The 21996-nt window shown below is 48.5% G+C and overlaps 2 protein-coding genes, 1 long non-coding RNA gene and 1 pseudogene across 6 annotated transcripts; 1 reads left to right on the top strand and 3 right to left on the bottom strand.

Moving 5' to 3' along the window:
• Nucleotides 1-4: 4 nt before the first annotated feature.
• Nucleotides 5-7525, bottom strand: LOC100351937 (ribonuclease P protein subunit p38). 2 transcript variants are annotated; one of them, XM_008268310.5, is made up of 3 exons: nucleotides 7265-7525; nucleotides 6287-6338; nucleotides 5-4722 (listed from the first exon to the last, which is right to left on the bottom strand). In XM_008268310.5, exon 3 carries the CDS (start codon nucleotides 4709-4711, stop codon nucleotides 3875-3877), a length of 837 nt encoding a protein of 278 aa, XP_008266532.1. In that variant the 5' UTR covers nucleotides 4712-4722; nucleotides 6287-6338; nucleotides 7265-7525; the 3' UTR covers nucleotides 5-3874. The 2 variants fall into 2 exon arrangements, with proteins under 2 accessions (XP_008266532.1, XP_089167617.1); XM_089311491.1 differs by having other exon boundaries at nucleotides 6896-7278.
• On the bottom strand, nucleotides 1884-3786 carry LOC100348920 (set1/Ash2 histone methyltransferase complex subunit ASH2 pseudogene; annotated as a pseudogene).
• On the top strand, nucleotides 7408-21545 carry LOC100353195 (acyl-CoA-binding domain-containing protein 7). Of its 3 annotated transcripts, XM_051821429.3 has the most exons (5): nucleotides 15722-15894; nucleotides 20366-20445; nucleotides 20761-20878; nucleotides 20987-21049; nucleotides 21136-21545. In XM_051821429.3, the coding sequence occupies exons 1-5, from the start codon at nucleotides 15750-15752 to the stop codon at nucleotides 21207-21209; spliced, it is 480 nt and encodes a 159-aa protein (XP_051677389.3). In that variant the 5' UTR covers nucleotides 15722-15749; the 3' UTR covers nucleotides 21210-21545. The 3 variants fall into 3 exon arrangements, with proteins under 3 accessions (XP_008266531.1, XP_051677389.3, XP_002717480.1); XM_008268309.5 differs by lacking the exons at nucleotides 15722-15894; nucleotides 20366-20445 and adding an exon at nucleotides 7408-7545; XM_002717434.6 differs by lacking the exon at nucleotides 20366-20445 and having other exon boundaries at nucleotides 15752-15894.
• Nucleotides 14953-15732, bottom strand: LOC149122565 (uncharacterized). The gene is made up of 2 exons (XR_016218916.1): nucleotides 15462-15732; nucleotides 14953-15380 (listed from the first exon to the last, which is right to left on the bottom strand). It is a non-coding gene; the product is annotated as an uncharacterized LOC149122565 (long non-coding RNA).
• Nucleotides 21546-21996: the final 451 nt, after the last annotated feature.

Raw genomic sequence — 21996 nt, 5'->3', positions numbered from 1 at the left:
TCAGTTTCAATTTTTAAAAAACTTTATTTGACAGGTAGATTTATAGACAGAGAGACAAAGGTCTTCCTTCTGTTGGTTCATTCCCCAAATGACCACCATGGCCGGCGCTGCGCCAATCTGAAGCCAGGAGCCAGGTGCTTCTTCCTGGTCTCTCATGTGGGTGGAGGGACCCAAGCACCTGGGCCATCCTCCACTGCCCTCCCGGGCCACAGAGGAGCAACTGGGACTAGAACCCAGTGCCCTTATGGGATGCCGGTGCTGCAGGTGGAGTATTAACCAAGTGAGCCATGGCACCAGCCCCAGTTTTAATTCTTAACTGCATTTTTCTCTTTATAACTTAAGATTACCAGTGAACATTTTAAAATACAGAATCAGTAAATCTGTTTATAAAATAGCTATTAAAACAATTTATATACAATATATAGTATGATTCAAAAAATTACATTGTTGTACAGTCTTTGTGTATAATGAAAATGCTCTATTTATAAGGTATCCCTTTTGCACAAAATGAAATGGAAATGAACAGAGCTGGCATAATCCATTAGTCCACTGGAATTTAGGCTGGGAAAAATTTTGGGAATGCAATCCCTTCCTCACCAGCTGTAGAAAGTGATTTTTCTGAACAGCAGACACTCAGACACAGAGCATGGACCAGACTCCATTTCCCAACCTGAGGGACTCCTGCAACACAGACCCACCTGAGAACCTACCCCTTGGCTTTAGCCTCATCCTCCCACATTTCACCTAACCATCATCATCTTGTTTATACGGAGTAAATTTGAAGTTAATCATGTACAGTGGGCAACTGCTAACTAGTCAAATATCTTAGCTTTTTGTGTGAACATCAAGCCTTTCTCCTCAGCCTATGTCTATGTCTGCCTACAAGGAAGTCAAATTGACATGAAGCAAAAAAGGATATATTGCTTCTGAAACAATGCATTGCTTTGTGTTTACTGTTCTTCCTTTAAAAAACTGATAGTGCTTCTCCAATCCACTTTCACCTACCCTACTACCTGGGAGCATGTTTCCTTGGCACATTTTCCAAGTTGGATGGAAAACTAAGTACTGCAGGACTACAGATGTTCTTGCATATAAACATTATGACCAGCCTTTAAAAGGTGCAGTTATAAAAGCATGGACATTATTTCCAATAAGTTTGTTTTTTCATATTAAAATATTGTCTGCACTGAGTATTTTTAAGCTTTGATATATCCATGCCATATGGTTACAAAAAGTAGGAATCTTATCAAATAGGATTTTTTTTTTTTTTTACTTGAGAACAAGTTTATTGGGAAGGGTTTCTGTTAAAGTGGAAGCAAGTCCCTGTCACAATTACAGCTCTGGAGACCTAGTCGTTTCAGAGGTCCCAGTGTTCACAATTAATAGCAAAACCAAACTCACGCAGAGAGGTGACAGTCTTTAGACTGCTCTGGAAGGTACAACCATTGATTTCAGCTGTCCTCGGAAGCAGGCCCTCCCCCTGAGGAGAAGTGAGGTGGGGTGGGGTGGAGTCAATGCCTATGCGTCTTCAGATAACTTAGCTACTTGGACGAGATTATGCACGCCTTAGAAAATCCAGTGAGGGAACGAGTCCCTGCGGGCAGGGGATGTGGCACAGCACCAGTTCCACAGGGAGCGTACAGGATCCTGGGGTCAGCGGCTGTCGGTTTATGGCACACAGAAGAACAGCAGTCACTGGAAGCGGGGGACGGGATGCACGAGAGCAGGGGGTGTCCCGCAGGCCCACCCAGCCTTCCGCCTTGCTGAAGGGTGAGGCCGTGCTCTGCGGCAGCTTGTGGGAACACTGGGCACAGGTAAAAAGCAAAAACCAAAGCCCCAGTCTTCTCCCCCAGAAAGTCCATGTCCGAAAACAGAGGGGACAGTTAGGGTTCCCACGGAGGACTCCGCCTGCCATCCACTTTTGTCTCCACGTGATACAAGACATCGGCCAGGGTGTGCTCTACCACAGCACCCCAGCCCATGTCACTCATGGGGCGGCGAGGTCTTTACAAGGATACTTGAAGCACGGCCCGAAGTTAATAGAGACTGTGCAGCTTTTGTACAGTGAGATGGCTGGGAAGTAAACCCCCTCAAAAATATCTTTGTAAGCCACACTTTGATTGGCACCATTTTTATAAAATATTATCTCACTATGGGGACTCCGCTTTAGGCACTTCTCTGCTTTATCCACGAAGTCTTTCTCCTCAAAATACAGATAACTCTTGAACTTGATCAAAGCCTTGTCTTTGTATGTGTCAGGCAATGACTTGCCTGTCTCCGTGTCTTCAGGAAGGTTGATGTAGAATCCCAGGACATCTCCCTGTCCGTAGCCAGAGGAGTAGTGTTTGCCAATGGACTGATGGAACTTGGTTCCCTTTTTGCTCCGCCAAGGATAGCTGAATTTATCATAGCCCAAGGGAGCTTGGAGGTTGCCTAAGGGCTGAGACCAACCCAGTCTGGCAGCAGTGTCGGGTGGCATCTCATTCACAGTGATCTCAAAGTACCAGGCACCTTTCCATACCCCATGAGAGGCCCCCACCATGGAGTAGCCCTTCTCTCCAACCACAGTCAGCCGGTCATTGAAGATCTTCAGCTGGGGAGCTCTATCATGTAGGGCTAACAAAACTCGCTCGTACAAGCAGGCTCTGTAGAGGTCTCCAGGGATAGATTTTCCTGCCCAACAGTCAAGTTCGAGCTTCTCAGGGTCAGGGGCATGGGGGTCAGGCTCAGCTAAAATATACCGATAGCCATCTTTATTAAATGGATGCTCCAAGGGGTAGCCATGAGGGGGAAGGTGCTGAACAGAAAACAAAGGGTCACTGCGGGCCTTCTTGGTGGTCCCCGTGGTCCCTCCATCCTGCTGTTTGTGCTTGGCTCCTCTTCCTTTTCCACTGCTCCCTGCTGCAATGCCCCCATTTAGATTCCCACTGGTAGACACAGCACTGCTTTGTTTCTGGTTGTTGTAAGCAGGACCGATGTTACTAAGATCCTGATTCAGAAGTCCAAATTTGGGGTAATCTTCAGGGTCTTTGCTCCCTGGATCAGGGTGCTCCTTTACCAAAAACACATCTCTCTCTTTACTAATGGTTTTAACAATGTTTTTTGGCCAAGTCATTTTCCCAGGTCTCTGGTTGTCATGCACTCCCAGTATTTATCAATAAATGGTATAATATCCTTATCTTTGGAGAACATGGTTTTCGGGTGCTCATCCTGTGTTCGGGACTGCCATGTAAGGTTGGCCAAAGCACTAAGGCACATTTCCTTCAAGTCTGCTTGCTTCCGGAGGAAATAGGTATTCCCACTGTGATGGCAAACATTGCAATGAAAACTGTAGTTAGTCATGAAAGGCAGGCAGAATGAAGTGTCGATGCCAAAAGTCTCTACCATGAACGATTTCGTACAGATGCCACACTGCAGCTCCACTTCCCCCAGCTGCCAGCAGTTCTCATCCACCAAACCCGTCTGCACGTCCATCACCTCCGATGTGTCCCCGGCGCCGTCTAGTGTATCCTTCCCATTCGTGGATTCCATCTTTAAACCGCTGCTTATATCCGCCAAGCTGGCATCCCCACTCTCAGCTTCTCCCCATCTGGGCTCCGCCGCGGGAGCAGCAGACGTCCCCTCTCCAGCCAGAGCGGCTACTACTGGTGCAGCCGGCTTCGTCTCTCCGTCTTCTGCAGCTGCTGCATTTGCAGCCACTCCCGGGCTCGGCCTGCCACCTGCTCCCGAGCTGGGTCCAGTTCCCACCACCGCCATGCCTGCACTCAAATAGGATCTTAAGAACATACATAAATTAAACTTACTTTTATTGTTTCAAGGCATCTTTACAAAATATCCTTTGAAAAATTGTATGAGATGACAAGCTTACACAAGATTACTTTGAAGTTGTCTTTTTACTTTTGGGTGGTTTCCTTTTCTTATTAGGGTTTGCAATCAGTTTCTTTATTTTAAGGGGCTGTAACGCTACAGCAGAGGCTGGCTGACCTTCTGCAAGTTTCCTCTTGGGTTTTGAGAGGTCTTCAAATGAAGTTTCCAAAATCTCTCCGCCTGGCTTTTCCAAAGCCTCCCCGGAACCTTCAGTTGTGTCTGGAAGCCAGGGTACATTTAAATCGGGTACTCTGGGGATGATGGCACTGACTTCATCCACGAAGTCCGTGGAGTTCTTTTTAAACCCCAAGGCTAGGACACATTTCAAGCCAATGACCGGGGCGATTCTCTCACTGAGCCGGGGAAGCTGGCAGGCAGGCACGGCTCTGCTCACACTCAGCTGGATCAGGTGAGAGGTGATGATGGCAGGCTTGGCCGACTTACACACCAGCACCAGCAGCAGCTCGCTCCTCTCCAGGGCTCTGGTGACCTCGTTGACGCCGATGGCCAGCTGCTTCCTGATGTGCACAGGCGACCACCCCGAGGCTGGCTGCTTAGCGTCTGCCTCTCTCTCGTCCAGAGCCTCGCCAATATCAGCATCGAGGTTGCATTTTTCTCGGCTTTGCTTTTTGACACAAGTTTTTTTCTTTTTCTTCTTATCCTCAATCTTCTGAAGTCCAATTGATCTAAACCTGTCTTCCAGGGTCTGGAGGATGAAGTGCATGTGGTCCCTGTCCAGCTCACTCCAGCAGATAGCATACGGGTTGTTCAAGGACGTCTTTACAACCAGAGGCCTCGTCTTCCGGACAGATCCCCGTGCTGGGGCTTGAGGGGCCGCAGCCATCGTGGAAAATCCTTCAGAGATGCAAAATGACAATGGAAAAGTCATGTTAGCTAGAAATGCACGCCTTCAGAGTACCTTGGTCGTACGGATTCTTGGTAAGCTATAGCAAGCATGTGTATGTAGACCAATTAGGTGACCACACATTTAACCTCTTTCAAGATTAACTTTCCCCATTTGTCTCATGACTTTGTCTTTATTCACAGGCAGGATGTGAATGTTCTGCATGGTTGTAATCGGTGAAATTCCACTTGTTTATTCATTCAAAATGTTCATAATTCTCTTTTTGGGGGCTGTATGGCATTAATCTTATAGATTTGTTTCCATTTTCTAAAGTGCTCTCTAGTTGGGACTCCTGTTCACTGAGCACCTGCAGTGTGTGGATGGAGTTCTAGGCCCTGGGATTCATGGGGCCCAGGAGACCTCTGCCATTCATAATTAACCAACTGTGATTCTGTCAAGACCTGAGCCGTGTGCTCCCTTCTGTGACTCTGCCTTCCTCCTTGCACCCAGTTTCTTGTATATCCGTCCTGAAACACTGGCTGCACAGGCAGAGGTATACTTGAATCTCCCCTGCCCCTCCCCACACGGTTATTCCAAGCTGACTTCCCTCCCTGGCAACTTTACAAAAACTGAGGAAACGTGGTGGTGAGACTTAAAGACATTGTTTCAGTAAGGAAAAGCAAGAAGAGGGATCCTTACTGCTGGGATCCACTGGTCTAGGGCATACCCTCCCTATCCTCAGGGCGACTGCCTAGGCCTGCCTTTCCTCGCCTTCTATCTGGCATTCAGTTGAGAACCATGGGCACCCTCGTGGCAAAGCTAATGGAAGCTACGTGCTCTCCGAGAGTGTGTGTGCAACATGTCAGAACATACAAGGCCCCTGCTGCGTGTGCTCCTTGATTCTCAAAACATTCCTGCAGAACTCCCCAAGGTGGGAGTGAGGAAACAGACTCACTACGCCAAGTCACAAGTAGTTTTCCAAATCCCAGTTTTCTGCTTATTCAGTCCTAGCTGCACCTCAGAAATAACCTGTGGCTTTAAAAATATTTATCCAGATAGTTGGTCTTCACCTAGAATCTCTGAGAATAGGGCCAGGGCATCTGTGTTAGTGAAAAGCTGCCCAGGTGAACCTGACAGAGAACCAGAATGAGCAACTGCAGGTGTGGGAGAGGCCGCCCTTCCACACCGGGCAGCTCTGAGAAATGGCCCTCACCTCTTCTCAGCTGTGACGCTCCTCCCAGTCACCTTCCCACAGAAAACTTAAATTCCACTCCCTGGGGTCAGAGATCAAACCCCAGTCGTGTCAGTAGTACCCACGCTGGGCACTGCTGCCTACGCTGCTTCCTTCGGGCCCACCACACTGCCCTCCCCAGCATCCCGACAAGCTCAGGGAACTGGGAAGGAAAGTGATTCTTCCAAATCCACTTAAGCATCACTAACTGCTGGCATCAGGTTAAAGCTGGTCAGGAAGGGGAAGTAAGTGAGGAGCAAGACAAATGCGACTGCACAGGGATCTTGCCAAAACACAAGTCCCTTAAGATGTTCAGCATCTGAACAGCAGGGGTAGAGACTTACAGCTCTGTGCTCCAGAGGGGTAACAAGAGGCGTTAACTTCTGAATGCAGAACCTGGTGCGGGAGATAAAAAGGTGTAAGTGGCTTGGATAAGCAGAAGTTCATGCAGTACAATCCAGAAACAAAATACTGTAAGAATTGCTTGGGAAAATAGACCTCGCTGAGGTGCCTTCCGAACTATGTCTCCGAGCCTCTACTTCCAATAGAATCAAGGCAAACGACCCAGACAAAGAGGGTTCTTATCTCCTGGTTCTATCTCCAGAAGGCCTGGGGCGGGGCGGGGCGGGGCGGCATTTGGGGCTGGAGCCAGGAATACCATCCGGTTTTCCCAGGTGGGTGGCAGGAACCCCAGTAACTTGAGCCATTACCATTTCAGGGATCCCAGTGTTTGCATCAACAGGAAGCTGGGGTCTGCAGCTGGGTTTTGAACCCAGGCACTCCAGTGTGGGGCACAGGCATCTCAACTGGTAGGCTAAATGCCCGCTCCCCAACTGCAAACTGACGGTGCCACGGAAGGCCCTCCACGCTCTGACCCCATGTCTCACCTGCCTTTCTCCCTACGCTCCCCCCAGCACATTTTACACTCAACACCAAACCACACGCATACTCACTAAGCCATTAGTTTCTCCCATCCCTGTCTATACTGCTTGGAATACCACGCCTCCCTTCAGCCCCTCAGTGCACGCGGAGCTGGGGAACGCAGAAGGGCCAGGGTGGGGTTTTATCTTTGTAGTTCCCGCGCCCACCAGGTGCGGTAACCCAGGCACCCAGAGGAGCCCAAGTAGAAGCACGCGCTGGTCCTGGGAGGTAGCCGGAAGCCCCGCGGCTGCGCGACAGGCCCCCAGGAAGCCCTGGCTACCGTGCGTGGCCGGGGCCGCGACCTCGGCCTCCGGACCCAGCCGGAGACCCAGGCTCCATTCCACCCGGGCCGGGGTCCTTCCTCCCCAGCCTGGCTTCTCCCGCACCCCAGCTCCACTTACAGCTCGCGTCTCCCAGCGGACCACGGCGGCGGCTGCACGTGCGCCTGCGCCGCGCGTGCGCACAGCCCTCGCCTGCCGGCAGCGCCTTCCTCTCGCTGTTGGGGCTGGGCGGAGGTGCTGAGCGCGCTACGCGTTGGTTTACTCCGCCGTAAGGATCTTCACCCACCCGATGTCGGGCTGCGGGGAAGCCACAGAGCGAGGCCTCAACTTTGAACCGGGAGCGGAGGCTCCGGCGTGTGCGCGGCGCAGCTGGCTTCTCGCGAGATCTTGGGGTTGCCATGGTGAGTTGCCGCCGCGTTCTCCAAGCCTGCGGGTTGGGAGACAGTCAAGCGGTGAAACTCCCCGGAGGCTGGTTCCCTCAGGGCGTCTTTGCTCCTGTCTGCACCCTCCTATTTCTAGCTCGGTTTCCGTCTTTCAGAGCCTTGTAAGTCTTAGCTCGCTCTTTTCCATCCTTCGGGACGCAAAACCCCGGCCCTTGCTGCCCCAGTGCCTCACTCTCCGTCGGATCCCTGCGCGCGACCCACCGCCCTGGAAAGAAGAGAAACGGGTGGGGGTGGATGGGTGGGTGAGACACTTCCCAGGCAGTAATGTAATCCTGGGAATAATGTAGAGAGGAAGAGTAGGGCTTTTCGCATCCCGGAACACGGCATCCTCTGCGGTGGTTACTGCAGCCAACGCAGAGGGCAGTTAGGAGCGGACTCGGGTGTCGCGGGCAGCCGGTGAAAACAGCGGAGGGAGAGTGTTAAGGTCAGGGCTCTACACTTGGCTATGCACTACACAGGTCAGTAGGTTGTTAATGAGCTGCTCACCCCCGCCCCTTTTCCTCTTCCGCTTTAACCTGACCCTCTCATACTGGGGGTGCTTCAAAAAGTCCTTGGAGAATGAAATTAAAAGATGAGTTTATTGTGGTGCAAAATTTCTTTTTAAATCCATGCACACGACGGTCTTCAGAACAGCCATGAAAAATGAGTATCATGAAGAAACCGCATAGATTTCATAGATTTTTTTTTGCACCAAAATACAATCTTTTTTAAAAAAATTATTTCTTTGCAAGACGGCTAGACAAGACCGCAGTCCTGGTTCACACCCCAGATGCCCACAGTGGCCAGAACAAGGCTGGTCCGAATTCAGGAGCTGGAGCCCAGTGTAGGTCTCCCACACGGGAGGCAGGGCACCATCACTTGAGCATCACGTGCTGCCTCCCAGGGTATGCATCGCCGGGAAGCGGGAATCAGGTTGCAGAGGAACCAGCTGGTGTCTGAACTGCTAGGCCAAATGCCCACCCTGGTCTTTTAATTCCATTGCCATGAACTTTTTGAAGTATCCTCGTACATATTTTCCTCCTTTTTTTCAGTCTATGCTCTGCTTGTTTCCCATTTTGGAATCTGGTTTATATAAATTTTGATAGCCTACATAGTACCTAACTGGCCATAAAGTAAACACTACAAAAAGTGGCATTGCTTTTGGTCAAAAACTGCAAGTTACACAAGGTTAAAGTATAATCTGATTTTTATCACATGTAGAAAGTTGAAAAATGGCAGTTGGGGCAGCATTGTGGTGTGGTGGGTTAAGCTACCTTCTGTGTTGCTAGCATCCTGTATCAGATAGCTGGTTCCAGTCCCAGCTGCTCTGCTTCCAATCCAGCTCCCTGCTAATGTGTCTGGGAAAGCAGCAGAAGATGGCCCAAATACCTGGGCCCCTTCCGCCTATGTGAGAGACCCAGATGGAGTTCAGTGTTCCTGGCTCTGGCCTGGCCCAGCTCATGGTAGCTATCTGTGGAATGAACCAGCAGATGGAAGATCTCTTTGTCTGTATCTCTTCTTCACTCTGCCTTTCAAGTAAATATTTAAAAAAAAATGAATAAGGTTACCATGACATTGAGTACAACAACAGGCTTTTGTTTCAGAAAATGGATTATAGTAGTTCATTATGGAGAATTAAACATGGGATCCTAAAAACAGACACACAGATCTCATTGAAATACTAGAATTATGGGAAGAAAATCTGTCTAATTCTTTGTCCCCCTTAAGGTTCCAGATTTATCATTTGAGCATCATCTTAGTATTTATTAGCTGGGTAGGGATTATCAGTGGTTACATGTCTCTGGAGCCAGGCTACCTGGTTGAAATCCTAATTTCATCACTGACTAGCTATAACCCTAGGCTACCTAATTAACCTCCTCTGTGAAGTGATAAAAATAGTACCTGTTTTGAGGATTAGAGGAGCTGATCTATGTAAGATGCTTAGCATAGTGCCTGGCATATAGTCTTGGCAGTCCTGATAAATAGTTTTGTAATGAATACAGTGACAACCTGGCAGAATTAAGTGAATGAAAATTATATGTAGCTTCTTTATTTCAGTGTTTTTTTAAGACTAGCGATACAGTTTCCACAATAATTTTGTGAAAATGAACATTTCAAAATTAGTTTCTGTCCCATTTGTATCACACAAGCATGACAACAAAAAAGAATTGTTTCCATGGCCCGGAATCTCCAAACATATTTCCTTTCTGCACTCCCTTCTAATTTGTTTCACAATATGTATGCTTTAATATGAGTCATTATAAAGGTATGTAAAAAGTTTGGAAGCAATGAAATTAAAAGAAGTCTATTTTGGTGGGGAAAATTCTGAGGGCAGGCATTTGGCTCACTGGTTAAGATGCGAGCTGGGATGGCTGTATCTCCTACTGGAGTGTCTGCTTGTTCCTGATTCCCACTTCCTGCTACTGCATGTCCTAGGAGGCAGCAGATGATGGCTTCTAAACATGGATGCAAAAGCAAGGAAGGGAGGGAGGGAGGAAGGAAAAGGAGGAAAGAAGAAGAGGGAGAGAGGAAAGAAAGAAAAAAGGGGGCCAATGCTGTGGCACAGCGGGTTAAAGCCTCCATCTGCCGTGCTGGCATCTCATGGACACTGGTTCAAATCCTGGCTGCTCCACTTTCGATCCAGCTCTCTGCTATGGCCTGGGAAAGCAGTGGAAGATGGCCCAAATGCTTGGGCCCTGCACCTGTGTGGGATACCCGAAAGAAGCTCCTGGCTCCTGGCTTCGGATTGGCACAGCTCCAGCTGTTGAGGCCAGTTGGGGAGTGAACCAGCGTATGGAAAACCTCTTTCTCTGCCTCTCCCTCTCTCTCTGTGTAACTCTGACATTCAAATAAATAAATCTTTAAAAAAAAAACAAACAGTAAATGGTAATGAAAATTCTATGGGAAAGCTGAATGCAGGCTTAAAAAAAAAAAAAAGAAAATTCTTGTAAACCATCCTGTTGAAAAAATCAAGGGAGAAATGTTACAGTATCACTGAGACATTCTTTTTTTTTTTTTTAAAAGAAAAGCTTTTGATCAGATTCAGCATCCATTCATATTAACAATTCCTATGAAATTACAAGAGAAATTAATTTCTTTAACATAGTAACACACACCAAAATCTCACCACTGCAGTAAACATCACATTTAATAGTGAAAAACTGAAAGTATTACATTTAAGGTATAAGAGTGCTCATATTACTATATTTTTTAAAGATTTATTTTATATATTTGAAAGATGGAGTTACAGAGAGAGGTAGAGGTCTTCCATCACTTGGTTCACTCCATTCCAACAGCTGGAGCTGAGTCAAATCAGAGCCAGGGACTTCTTCCAGGTCTCCCACGTGGGTGCTGGGGCCCAAGGACTTGGGCCATCCTCCGGTGCTTTCCCAGTTACATTAGCAGGGAGCTGGATCAGAAGTGGAGCAGCTGGGACTCAAACCAGCACCCATATGGGATACCAGCACTGTAGACTGGGGTTTTAACCTGCTCGGCCACAGCACCAGCCCCTGCTAATATTACTATTACTACTGTTTGTTATACTAGATTATACAAGGAAAAGAAAGTTGTGAGGATTGGAGAGGAAGAAATGAAATTGTCATTATAGACTGCTAGCTATAGACCAAAAAATAAAAATAAAAATTGCCCAAAAAAGAATAAAGAGACTCAGCGGAGCCATTGGATATAATATACAAAGGTCAATTCCCTTTCTCTACTGCAGTAACAGATACACAGTGAAATTCAAAAAGCAACCTCCATCTGCATGATGAAAATCACAAAGTAACAGAAGTAAATCTACAGAAGTTGTGCAGTACCTTCAGTGGGGAAGAGTAGAAACTTTATCAGAAAACATGACAACTATTGAGAAACTCATGTAAGGGTCATGCATAGTAAACCTGTATCGTCAAGCTCAGCCTTGATCCTCATCCAACTGACAGAGACTTTCAGTGCAAGTCCAAGAAAAAGTAAAAGTTATTATTTTGTGGGACTTGATCCATGGATGCTAAAGTGTATCTGAAAGAACACAGTGCCAGAATCCTTCCTGAACAAAATGGGAAGCATTTAATAAGTAGGATAATGTGTGTGCCACAGGTGGAGGGATAAGCAAATAGAAGGCCCACGAGACTACTCTGTTATGCTATTAGGAGCAGCTGCTCCTGGCATTCTTTCTTAAGCCCACTGTAATCGGGCTTTGCTCCCCGCCACCAGTTAAACTTCTCTTCAGCTCATCAGTGAGCTAGCGCCAACTGTTAATCCTCAGTCGTTATGTTGCTTGAAACACTTTCCCATGAGATAAGCTTTTTTGACTTGATTTCCAGCATACCACATTCTCTGCAATTTCTTCCTCTTCTCCCCAGCTCCCTAATTTTGGAGTCCCCCAGGGTTCAATCTTCAGTTCTTTTTTCTCTTTTATATACACTCATGTTCTAGGGTCATCAAGTCTAGAATTCCAAATACTGTTCCTAGGTTGGTAACTTCTAAATCATCTATCCAGCCCAGACTGAACATGGATATTCAGCTGTCTATGTGACTTCACGGATGTCTCAGAGGTAACCGGGCCAAGCTGAACTGGTCTTTGCACCCCACCAAACCCCATCTGTGGCTCTTCTCATCAGGCCAGGAGGCGTGGGATTATGCGTCACTCCTTTCTTTCTGTCACAGCCCATGTGCAATTTGTCAGCAGATTCTGTTGACTCCACCTTCAAAATACATCCAGAATTTGAAGTACCCCTCACTGCTGCCACTGCTGCTACCTGAGCTGGAGACATCCGTAAGTTCTCCCCGAGATTACTATCACAGTAAGGATAATTTTCCTTTTCCCCTGATTGTCTATTTTCTTTTCTTTTTTTTTAAGATTTATTTATTTATTTGAAAGACAGAGTTACAGAGAGTGGTAGAGACAAAAAGAGAGGTCTTCCATCTGCTGGTTCACTCTCCAACTGGCTGCAATGGCCAAAGCTATGCCAATCTGAAGTCAGGAGCCAGGACCTTCTTCCGGGTCTCCCACATGAATGCAGGGGCCCAAGGACTCGGGCCACACTCCACTGCCTTTCCAGGCCACAGCAGAAGACTGGACGGGAAGTGGAGCAGCCAGGACTCGAACCGGCACCCATATGGGATGCCAGTACTTCAGGCAGGGGTTTTAACCTGCTGCACCACAGTGCCGGCCCCACCTGTTGTCTGTTTTCAAGGTAGGATCAAGAGCAATCCTGGTAAGGTCAGGTCCAGTGCTCTACTCCCACTAAAAGCCAAATAAACACTTTTGGACCAGGCTTTATACGATCCGACCTCTGTCTCTCGCTGCCTGCCTCAGCCACACTGGCCTCCTTCCTGTCCCTCCCTCCTGCTCGGGAAGTCCAAAATCGTCTCAGGGGAAACTCTGCCTCCAGGGATCTGCCTGGCCATCTCCCTCACCTCCTTCAAGTTTTATTCCAACTTCTACTTTCCAAAGAGACTAATCCTGACTCCCCTACTTGCAACTGCCAATCACCTCCTCGTTCCCCACATTCTTCGGACTTGTCCTCTTTTTTCTGCTCCTTTTAAAAATAGGACTTTTCACCCATCTTGTAATAGACTATGTAATATGCATATGATGTGTTTATTATCTGTCATCCCCTACCAGAATAATACTGGAAGAGAGATTTTGTTTCTTTGCTTTACGGATATTTCTCAAGAGCCTAGGACAGTGTCTGGCTCCCTCAGGCACTCAGTGAATATTTGCATGCATGAATATGGGAGGATAGGATGAAATGGAGTTGGAAAATCCCAAGGGGCTTCACAACTAAAGGTACTCTTCTGTTTCTTAATAGAAAGTGACTCCTAAGTGTGCCTTTCATTGTTTTAAAGCTTTACATCTATATGTATGTGTATAACCAACTTTTAATAAAACAGTCCAAAAAAAAAAAAAAACCTATTCTATTGTCTGTCCAAGCTGAAGAGCCCTCACGAGCTGACGTGGCACTGAGTGGGGAATACTGTTATGGATGCTTGGAGGACAAGGATTCCGCTGCTTTGCTTCCTTCTTGCTCCCTGAGAAAATGCCACAGCTCTGCCAATCTGATGGGGGAGGACGACCCAGGAGAAGAAATACTTTGAAAAGAGTGTTTTACAGAATATTCTAGACTTAAGAGAATTAGAGCACAGAGTACCTCCCGCTCTCCTCTTCTGGTTTTGTTTTCTTTTAATGTTTATTTATTTTCATCTACTTGAAAGGCAAAGCAACACATTTTGCATCTGCTGGTTCACTCCCCAAATGCCAGCAACAGCGGGGCTCTATCCAGGTCCCTACCCATTTCTCCTACATGGGTGTCAAGGGCCCAAGGACTTGAGCCACCATCTGCTGCCTCCCAGGATGCATTAGCAGGAGGCTAGATAGGAAGTAGAGAAACCAAGATTCACACTGGCACTGCAGTGTGGGACGTGAGCATACTGAGCAGTGGCCTACTCCCTTATACCAAAATGCCTGCCCCCTCCTGGTTTCTTATAATTATCATGTCAAAGGTAGCTGAAGATGACATTGAACTTCAGTGCAGAAACACTGAGAGGGGTTTTCCACCTTTGACTGGACTAACCTAGGGTGTTTCTTCTTTTCTCGTTTTTAGGTATCACTGAATTTTTATTTTAACAAAGATAAGGCAGGCCAGCGCCGCGGCTCACTAGGCTAATCCTCCGCCTTGCAGCGCCGGCACACCGGGTTCTAATCCCGGTCGGGGCACCGGATTCTGTCCCGGTTGCCCCTCTTCCAGGCCAGCTCTCTGCTGTGGCCAGGGAGTGCAGCAGAGGATGGCCCAAGTGCTTGGGCCCTGCACCCCATGGGAGACCAGGAGAAGTACCTGGCTCCTGCCATCGGATCAGCGCAATGCGCCGGCCGCAGTGCACCGGCCGCGGTGGCCATTGGAGGGTGAACCAACGGCAAAGGAAGACCTTTCTCTCTGTCTCTCTCTCTCACTGTCCACTCTGCCTGTCCAAAAAAAAAAAAAAAAAAAAGATAAGGCATTCATGGTTTGAAATATTATTTTATTATTATTTATTTACTTTTGACAGAGAACACATTCTCCCATCTGCCAATGGTTCACTCTCCAGATGCCTGGGGCTGGTCTGGTGATAGCAATTCTGGAGCCAGAATTCAGTTGTACCTCCCAAGGTGGGTAGCAGGAATTCAGCTCCTTGAGCCATCGCCACTACCATCCAGGGTCTCCATTAGCAGGAAGCTGGAGGGGGGAGCTGGAACCGGGAATGGAACCCAGGCACTCTGACAGGGGACACACATGTCTACTGTCAGGTCAAACACTGGCCCCCAGCGCTCCCCGTTCTGAAGCTGCCACTGCGCATGTCCCATTGTCCAGGACTTTTTAAAAACAAAAACCAAGAAAACGGCCCAGTATGTTTTTCTAACATTTTCCTTTACTTGGAAATAGATTTATTTCCATTGATTTGCTGTCAAGGAGAGAAAACAAGCAAAACAAAACAAAACAACAAGATTTACATGAGAACGTAGCAAACCTTTAAAAAATGCAGTATTGTACAAAAACAAGCTCAGATGTTCTGAGGGCCTCCCCCCGACCCCGCCACATCCCTGGTTCAAATCCAGTACCCTCTGAAACTGAGTTTCTTTGCTCCCAGTCCCCTTTCTCCACCACGAAAAACGAAGACCAGAAAGCGAACCACCCGTGCGCCCAGGGACTGTGTTCCAGCTCCAGGGAAGGCACTGAGACGCGGCTCACAGCCCGGTTCTGCGCGTCCGTAGCCTCTTGGGGCGTGGGGTGTGCGCGCTGGGGAACCGGATCAGGCTGCACAGGCTCGCAGTGCTGGGCCTTGCCCATAAAGAAAAGCAAGTTAGGGTAGTTTTGCGTCACAAAGAGGAAAAAGGAGACAAACCGCAAACCCCCTCTCACCCAGCGTTCGCAGACTCTGGGGAGGTGACTCCTAGGCGAATCCTCGTCGTCAGCGTTGCACACGGGTACAGAGGCGGAATCCCAAGTGAGCTCCACGTCCTGCAAACAGCCTCCTGAGAAAGACCAGAAATACGATCCAGGAGCGGAGAAGAAATACTTTAAACTCCCTTCCTTTAGCCTTTCCGCTGACGGGGACTCGAGCTGCTGAGAACCGCGGTGGCGGCCGGGGAGGCCCCGCGAGTCAGCGAAGCGCTCTCCCCTAGCCCCGCCCTCCAGCGCCTCCGGCCAATGGGAGCCGGCTGGGCCGGGAGCGCGGCCAATGGGAGGGCCGAGGGAGGAGCTCTGCCTTTAAGAAGCAGCGGCCGGCGAGGCAGAAGCTCAGCAGCAGGCAGAGAGCAGGTGTGCATTGGTCTTCGCCAGGATGTCTCTGCAGGTAACCCGGCGAGTGAGGGGTGCTCCGAGAGGGAGGCGCCCGAGCAGGGGGCGGGGCAGGCGTGGCGACCCCTTGCAGCTGCCGCCCACCCTCCGCGCCTTCCCGGAGCGTTCCTGGTGGTTCTGAGGGCATTCCCACCCCTCCCCGAGGGCAGCACTTTGCCACCTGTTTACCAGGAGCGGGGACTGCCCATGGCAACTTCCTGGACCCCAGGGACCGATTAAACCGCGTGAGCGTCAGAGTAGGCGCAGTCCCCGAGGAGCTCGACCACAACCGCTGCTGATGGAATGGATGACTTCCTTGTATGTCGTTTTTCATGTGCCTGAATGCAACTGTACATATGTGTGCATCTGAAGTATGCACGCCTATTCTGTTGCTTTCTGTGGTTTTGGTCTTCTACCTAGTACTTCTACTTAGTATTTAGCATTTTCTCACCATTAAATATTCTCCAAAAATATAGTTTTAAATGCATAAGACTTGATAGAATGAACACAACTAAATGTGTTAACCATTTCTTCATGCAGGAAGTTATGTGGGTTAAAGGTGGACACTGCAGTCAGCTGGGCTCAAGTCTGTAAACCTCGCCCCCTCCCAGCCTGTGAAACAGTGACTTTACCTCCACCACCTCCCCTTCCCTCTCCCACACTGGCGTGTGAACACAAACGCTGTCAAATACGCCGCCTCCATAGTGTATATAAAACAGTGCCGGGCTTGTGGTAAGAGTCGAGGAAACATCAGCTGCTCGTTGAACACGTAGATATTTTTCTCTTGTGAATGACTTCATGTAATCCATACTGAACTTGTCCCAAAATAATCAAAACTTACATGGAAGATATGAGAGTTTCCTTTTTCACTTCGTACTTTGTTCTCCGTGGAACTCCGTGCAGCCTTTATGCTGAACCCTGGCAAATACTGTTGGCCCTGCCTGGAGCAGCTTCCCCTGCCCCCGCCCACCCAGGGAACGAGGTGAACGAGGACCCTCCCAGGCTGAGCAGAGCACCTGCTCATCACCTCCGGAAAGGACTCGCACCCTTCCCGCCCTGTTCCCAGAGCCGCAGCGCCCTCTCAGGGCTCACTTGCCCCTGGGACTCGGAGCTGCTGCGGGCGGATTGTCCTGCGCACGCATCGAGGCCGGGCACCGCGTGTTGCTGTTCAGTGCTGAGCTCTGGGAGCCGAGTGCTCACAGCCAAGTCAAGAACGTGTGCCCTGGGGATCGCGTTGAGTCCTAACACCTTCCTGCCCGGATGCTCGGTGTCTTTGTGAAGCTGCACTTCAGAGGAGTTCGCTTCTCGCGGGGGTTCCCGGGCAGCGTGCCTCACAAAGGCCTCACAACCCGGGATGCGGTGGGACAGCCCGGTACAGCGGGAAGGTCCCGATTCACGGTGCCCGGGAGGTGCCCGCGAGGAGGAAGCCGGGCCCTGCTCCACAGCGGGGTGCCTGTCAGGGGAGGGGCAGCCTGGGAAACTTTGTCAGGGCTTACCTCTTCTGTCGAGAGGGTCCAGGACTTTCCTTAGCTCTTTAATTTTCCAGAAACTTCTTCCTAGAAGGCGAGGCCCTCTCACAGTTTTTAAGACGGCTTAGAATTCTGCTCAAGGCTTGGCTCCCAGCAGGGAATGGAGTGGACATCCTTGGACCGTGGCAGGAGATTCTACAGCAAACAGAACACCTGAGATGGGTGACAAGCCTGAGGAGGAAGACCCAGCGCCTCTTTCCGAACAGCCTTGCCTTGAGCGGCCCTGGTCCCTCATGCAGCCTTTCTATTTTCTCATTATAAACACAGTACAGGCACATTATAGAAAATCTGTACAGAATGTATTTAAAAGCCAAGAAACTTACCAGTATCAAAGGCAGTTACTGTTTGAATATGTTAGTGTGTTTCTTTCTAGTCTTTGTTTTTTCTACACAGTTTACAGGGCTGAGTTTATAAAACAATTTTGTGGTTTTGGTTAAACCATAATCTAAGCATTTTTAAAGTCTTGCTTCACTGTGAATATTTATATCAGTTTCTTCTAGAGCTAGGTTTTCCCACCAAGGAACCTTAAATAGAACAGAAAATAGCTAACCGTCGTCGACCACACTATTCTAAGGACTTTGTGTGTATTAACTTATTTAAAACCTTCTGGCCCCCTTGCGAGTGGTGCTCCTATGGTGTGACACTCCAGATGAAGGACAGACATGCAGAGGTTCTGCAGCTCGTGAGATCCTGCAGCTCTTGCGTGGTTATGCTGTGATCCAAACTAAGGCCGTCTGGCTCCTAACACTAACCCCAACCCTAACCACACTCTAACATTATGTGTAAAACAGCTGATGGTTTCCTAGCAGGATGATGTGCCCTTTGTCACAGCGTTGCTTTAAGAAGAATATAAAATACAATTAATCCTCTGGCTGTGAATGTAATAATTAAGAGGTCTGTAAGGGTGCATGCTTCCTTCTTGGTCCCCTGTAGGAACTGATCAGGAGGCTGGGCCATTTTCAAGGTTACATAAGTTAGAGACCCTGGTCGCCAATTTGCAGATGATTTCTGTCTGTCACAAACAACTGTTCTAGTTGTGCTTTTGTCCTGTCTTCGGGGTTGGAAGGAGACTTAACCCAGTAACTGCTGTGATCACAGAGTTCTGAGGTTACTGTGGGGCTATCCGCTTTCCCTCCTGGGCCTGTGGACCAAAATGGAGCTCTGACATTGGAGAAAGAACTGTGAAGGGCAGGGTTAGACTGCCTCCTTGTTAGATATGCAGGCCTCTGACAGTTCCTGCTTACTTCCAGCTTAAAACAAATGACATGAGGTAAAATATAGTTTATTTAAAGAAAAAGGATTTAAGAGGTCTGTTCATAAGAATAACCACTAAGGCCCTTTGCACAGTACAAATCTGGAGGTTAAAAGAGGGGAAAGGGGCTGGCGCCGTGGCTCACTAGGCTAATCCTCCACCTTGTGGCTCCGGCACACCAGGTTCTAGTCCCGGTCGGGGCGCCGGATTCTGTCCCGGTTGCCCCCTTCCAGGCCAGCTCTCTGCTGTGACCTGGGAGTGCAGTGGAGGATGGCCCAAGTGCTTGGGCCCTGCACCCGCATGGGAGACCAGGAGAAGCACCTGGCTCCTGCCATCGGCTCAGCGCGGTGCGCCGGCCGCAGCGCACCAGCCACAGCAGTCATTGGAGGGTGAACCAACGGCAAAGGAAGACCTTTCTCTCTGTCTCTCTCTCTCCCTGTCCATTCTGCCTGTCAAAAAAAAAAAAAAAAAAAAAAAGGATAAGGCCCCTGGGAGTGCTGTTTCCTGGAATACAGTAAGGAGTGGCTGCTGGCTGCTTCCTGGGCTGTGGGCCTAGGTCAGCCCAAGGTTCCTGGGGAGTTACGCAGGCTGGGGTTGTCAGAGTTAGCTCAGGAGAAAACTTACTCCTCAAGCATGCTTAGAGTGAACCTTTGCTAAGTTGGCTACACAACTTCTCTATTCTGTACACCAGTTGAAATAAATCTTATGGGTTTTGGTTGAAAGGAATTTATATGAGCAATTTGACTAAATCAGGAATATTTTGAAAGATTGTTTATTGGGGCTGGTGCTGTGGCAGCGGCTCCTCTTCAGATCCAGCTCCTGCTAATGTGCCTGGGAAAGCAGTAGGAGATGGCCCAGGTGCTTGGCCCCTTTACTCACATGGGAGACCTGGAAGACGCTCCTGGATCCTGGCTTCAGCTCGGCTCAGCTCTGGCTGTTGCAGCCATCTGGGGAGTGAACCAACAGATGGAAGACCTCTCCTTCTCTCTGCCTCTGCCTCTATAACTCTGCCTTTCAAATAAATAAATAAATCTTTTTAAAAAATTATTTACTTATTTGAGAGGCAGCGTTACAGAGAAGAGAGAGGTAGCTTCCATTCGCTGGTTCACTCCCCAAATGGCTGCAACAGCTGGGGCTGGGCCGGGCAGAAGCTGGGAGCTTCATATGAGTCCCACAATGGATGGCAGAGGCCCAGACACTTGAGCTGCCTTCCACTGTTTTCCAGGCACATTAGCAGGGAGCTGGATCGGTTGTGGAGCAGCTACCACTCAAACCAGTGTTCACAGGGGATGCCAGTGCCAGAGGATGAACCCACTGTGCTGCAGTGCCAGCCCCTGAATCAGGAATATTGATTGTCCTTGGCACCGAGCTGGTCCATGCACAGGTGTCAGTGATACTGTTGAAGAACAGGGGCACGTGGGCGCTGGGGGAAGAATGTCCTGCCCGATGGCGTGAACTGCTAACCCAGTGCCTGCGTGCAGTGAGATGTGGGCTTGAGAAAGTAGTGTCACATAAAGAAAGTGTCACTGAGTTAATGCCCTTTAAAAGCCATAGATAGTATTAAGAATTTGATTTAGTTCTGCATGTGTTGTCTGAATATCATACTAGGAGAGGTGTCCATGAGTTCAGGAAATTAGGATAATTTTGGTGGAAGCAGAGCAGAAATAATTTTTTAAAATGTTTGTCTGTTTTCACCTACTCTAAAGGCAGAGCAACAAAGAGGGAGAGAAATCTTTCATCTTCTGGTTCACTCTCCGCATGCCAACGACAGCCAGGGCTGGGCCAGGTACTGGGAGCCTGGAACTCCATCTGGGTTTCCCATGTAGGTGGCAGGGGCCCAGACACTTGAACCATCCTCTGCCGCCTTCCAAGATGCATTAGCAGGGGAGTGGATCAGTGCCCACATATGGGATGTGGTTGTCCCAAGTGCAGCCTAACCCACTGTGCCACAGCACTGCACAATAGCTCACTTCTAATTGAAACCTTCTCCTCCTCTCTGGGTTCCCACTCCCTGGTGGTAAATGTCTTCAAATGAAGATGGGCCTGCCTAACATTAGCAAATGCACTGTGTGTCTTTTCTTTCCGTTTTTTCCCCCTTTAGGCTGATTTTGACAAGGCCACCAAAGAGGTGAGGAAGCTGAAGGCGAGACCCAGCGATGAAGAACTGAAAGCCCTCTATGGGCTGTATAAGCAAGCCATCATTGGCGACGTGAATATTGGTATTGCGTGGCTGTAGAAGAAGACTAAGTGTGAACTTGCTTTGAACAGTGTTTATAGAAACACGCAGTGCACAGTAAACCTGAAAGTATCTCTCCTTCTTTTGGCAGCCTGTCCAGCAATGTTAGACTTAAAAGGCAAGGCCAAGTGGGAAGCATGGAGCCTCCAAAAAGGTGTTTAATTCTTTAACAAGTCCAAAACAAGGCTTCTCAACCTCCCCGTGCAGCAGTCCCTGAGATAACCTCTTGTGTCTTTTTAGGATTGTCGAAGGATGATGCCATGAGTGCCTACATTTCTAAAGCTAATGAGCTGATTGAAAAATACGGGGTTTAGAATTCTTAGAATGCAGCAGATGAGAAATTTTCCTTCTGGAGCCTTCGTGGCAAAGGTACCATAACCTAACATTGAGTGTGGAAAATGCACTGTTAACCCCATGTATCGTGTATACTTTCACTATTAGCATGATTTATAATATTTAACTAGGAATATATTATAACTGCATAGCTGATTAAATCTTACTTGATTAAACCAGGTGAGACTTGAGTTTTTTTTTAAAATTATTACTCTGATGGAACGTGCACAGAAACTTTAACCATTGTTTGTTCTTGTGGTTTTTCTCTGCTACAGTGAGTTGGTGTCAGTGGTGTAATAAATGCAGCTTGTTAAGAATCAGTAGCAGGATGATTCATTGTTACACTGTGTGGCTTTGGGCTCACCTAGACGTGGGGACTGTGGAGTGGCAGAATTGCCTGGTCCAGGTCTTCTGTGACTTATGAGATGACCTGGGACAAGTTAGTTAACCTTGCTAAGCTTCATCTGTGTAGGAAAAAAAAAATGATATCACTGTCACAGAGTGGTTGTAAGATTTGAATGCGCTAACTATAATCATCCGGCCCTCATATTACAGAAAATGCTATATACAACATAACAAGTAAGCTGAAAAAATATTTTAAAAAAGAAACTCAAGTGTCTATCCATTGGGGCCAGCACTGTGGCATAGAAGGTTAAGCTTCCACCTGTGGCACTGGCATCCCATATGGGTGCTGGTTCAAGTCCCAGCTATTCCACTTCCAAACCAGCTAATGTGCCTGGGAAAGGAACGGCAGTCCTTGGGCCCCTG

Source organism: Oryctolagus cuniculus, chromosome 13, assembly GCF_051225735.1.
Source record: "Oryctolagus cuniculus isolate XC-2025 breed Fujian yellow rabbit chromosome 13, ASM5122573v1, whole genome shotgun sequence".
NCBI classification, from domain to species: domain Eukaryota; kingdom Metazoa; phylum Chordata; class Mammalia; order Lagomorpha; family Leporidae; genus Oryctolagus; species Oryctolagus cuniculus.
The sequence above is the reverse complement of the archived record's forward strand: the minus strand, read 5'-3'. Positions and strand labels throughout refer to the sequence as shown.

What these genes read in the sequence shown, in the direction of transcription:
- LOC100351937 (XM_008268310.5), bottom strand. Translation starts at nt 4,711, where the DNA reads ATGGCTGCGGCCCCTCAAGCCCCAGCACGGGGATCTGTCCGGAAGACG.
- LOC100353195 (XM_051821429.3), top strand. Translation starts at nt 15,750, where the DNA reads ATGGGAGCCGGCTGGGCCGGGAGCGCGGCCAATGGGAGGGCCGAGGGA. An exon ending in TCGCCAGGATGTCTCTGCAG is followed by an intron (nt 15,895 to 20,365) that starts GTAACCCGGCGA and finishes CCTACTCTAAAG; the next exon opens with GCAGAGCAACAAAGAGGGAG. An exon ending in GACAGCCAGGGCTGGGCCAG is followed by an intron (nt 20,446 to 20,760) that starts GTACTGGGAGCC and finishes TTCCCCCTTTAG; the next exon opens with GCTGATTTTGACAAGGCCAC.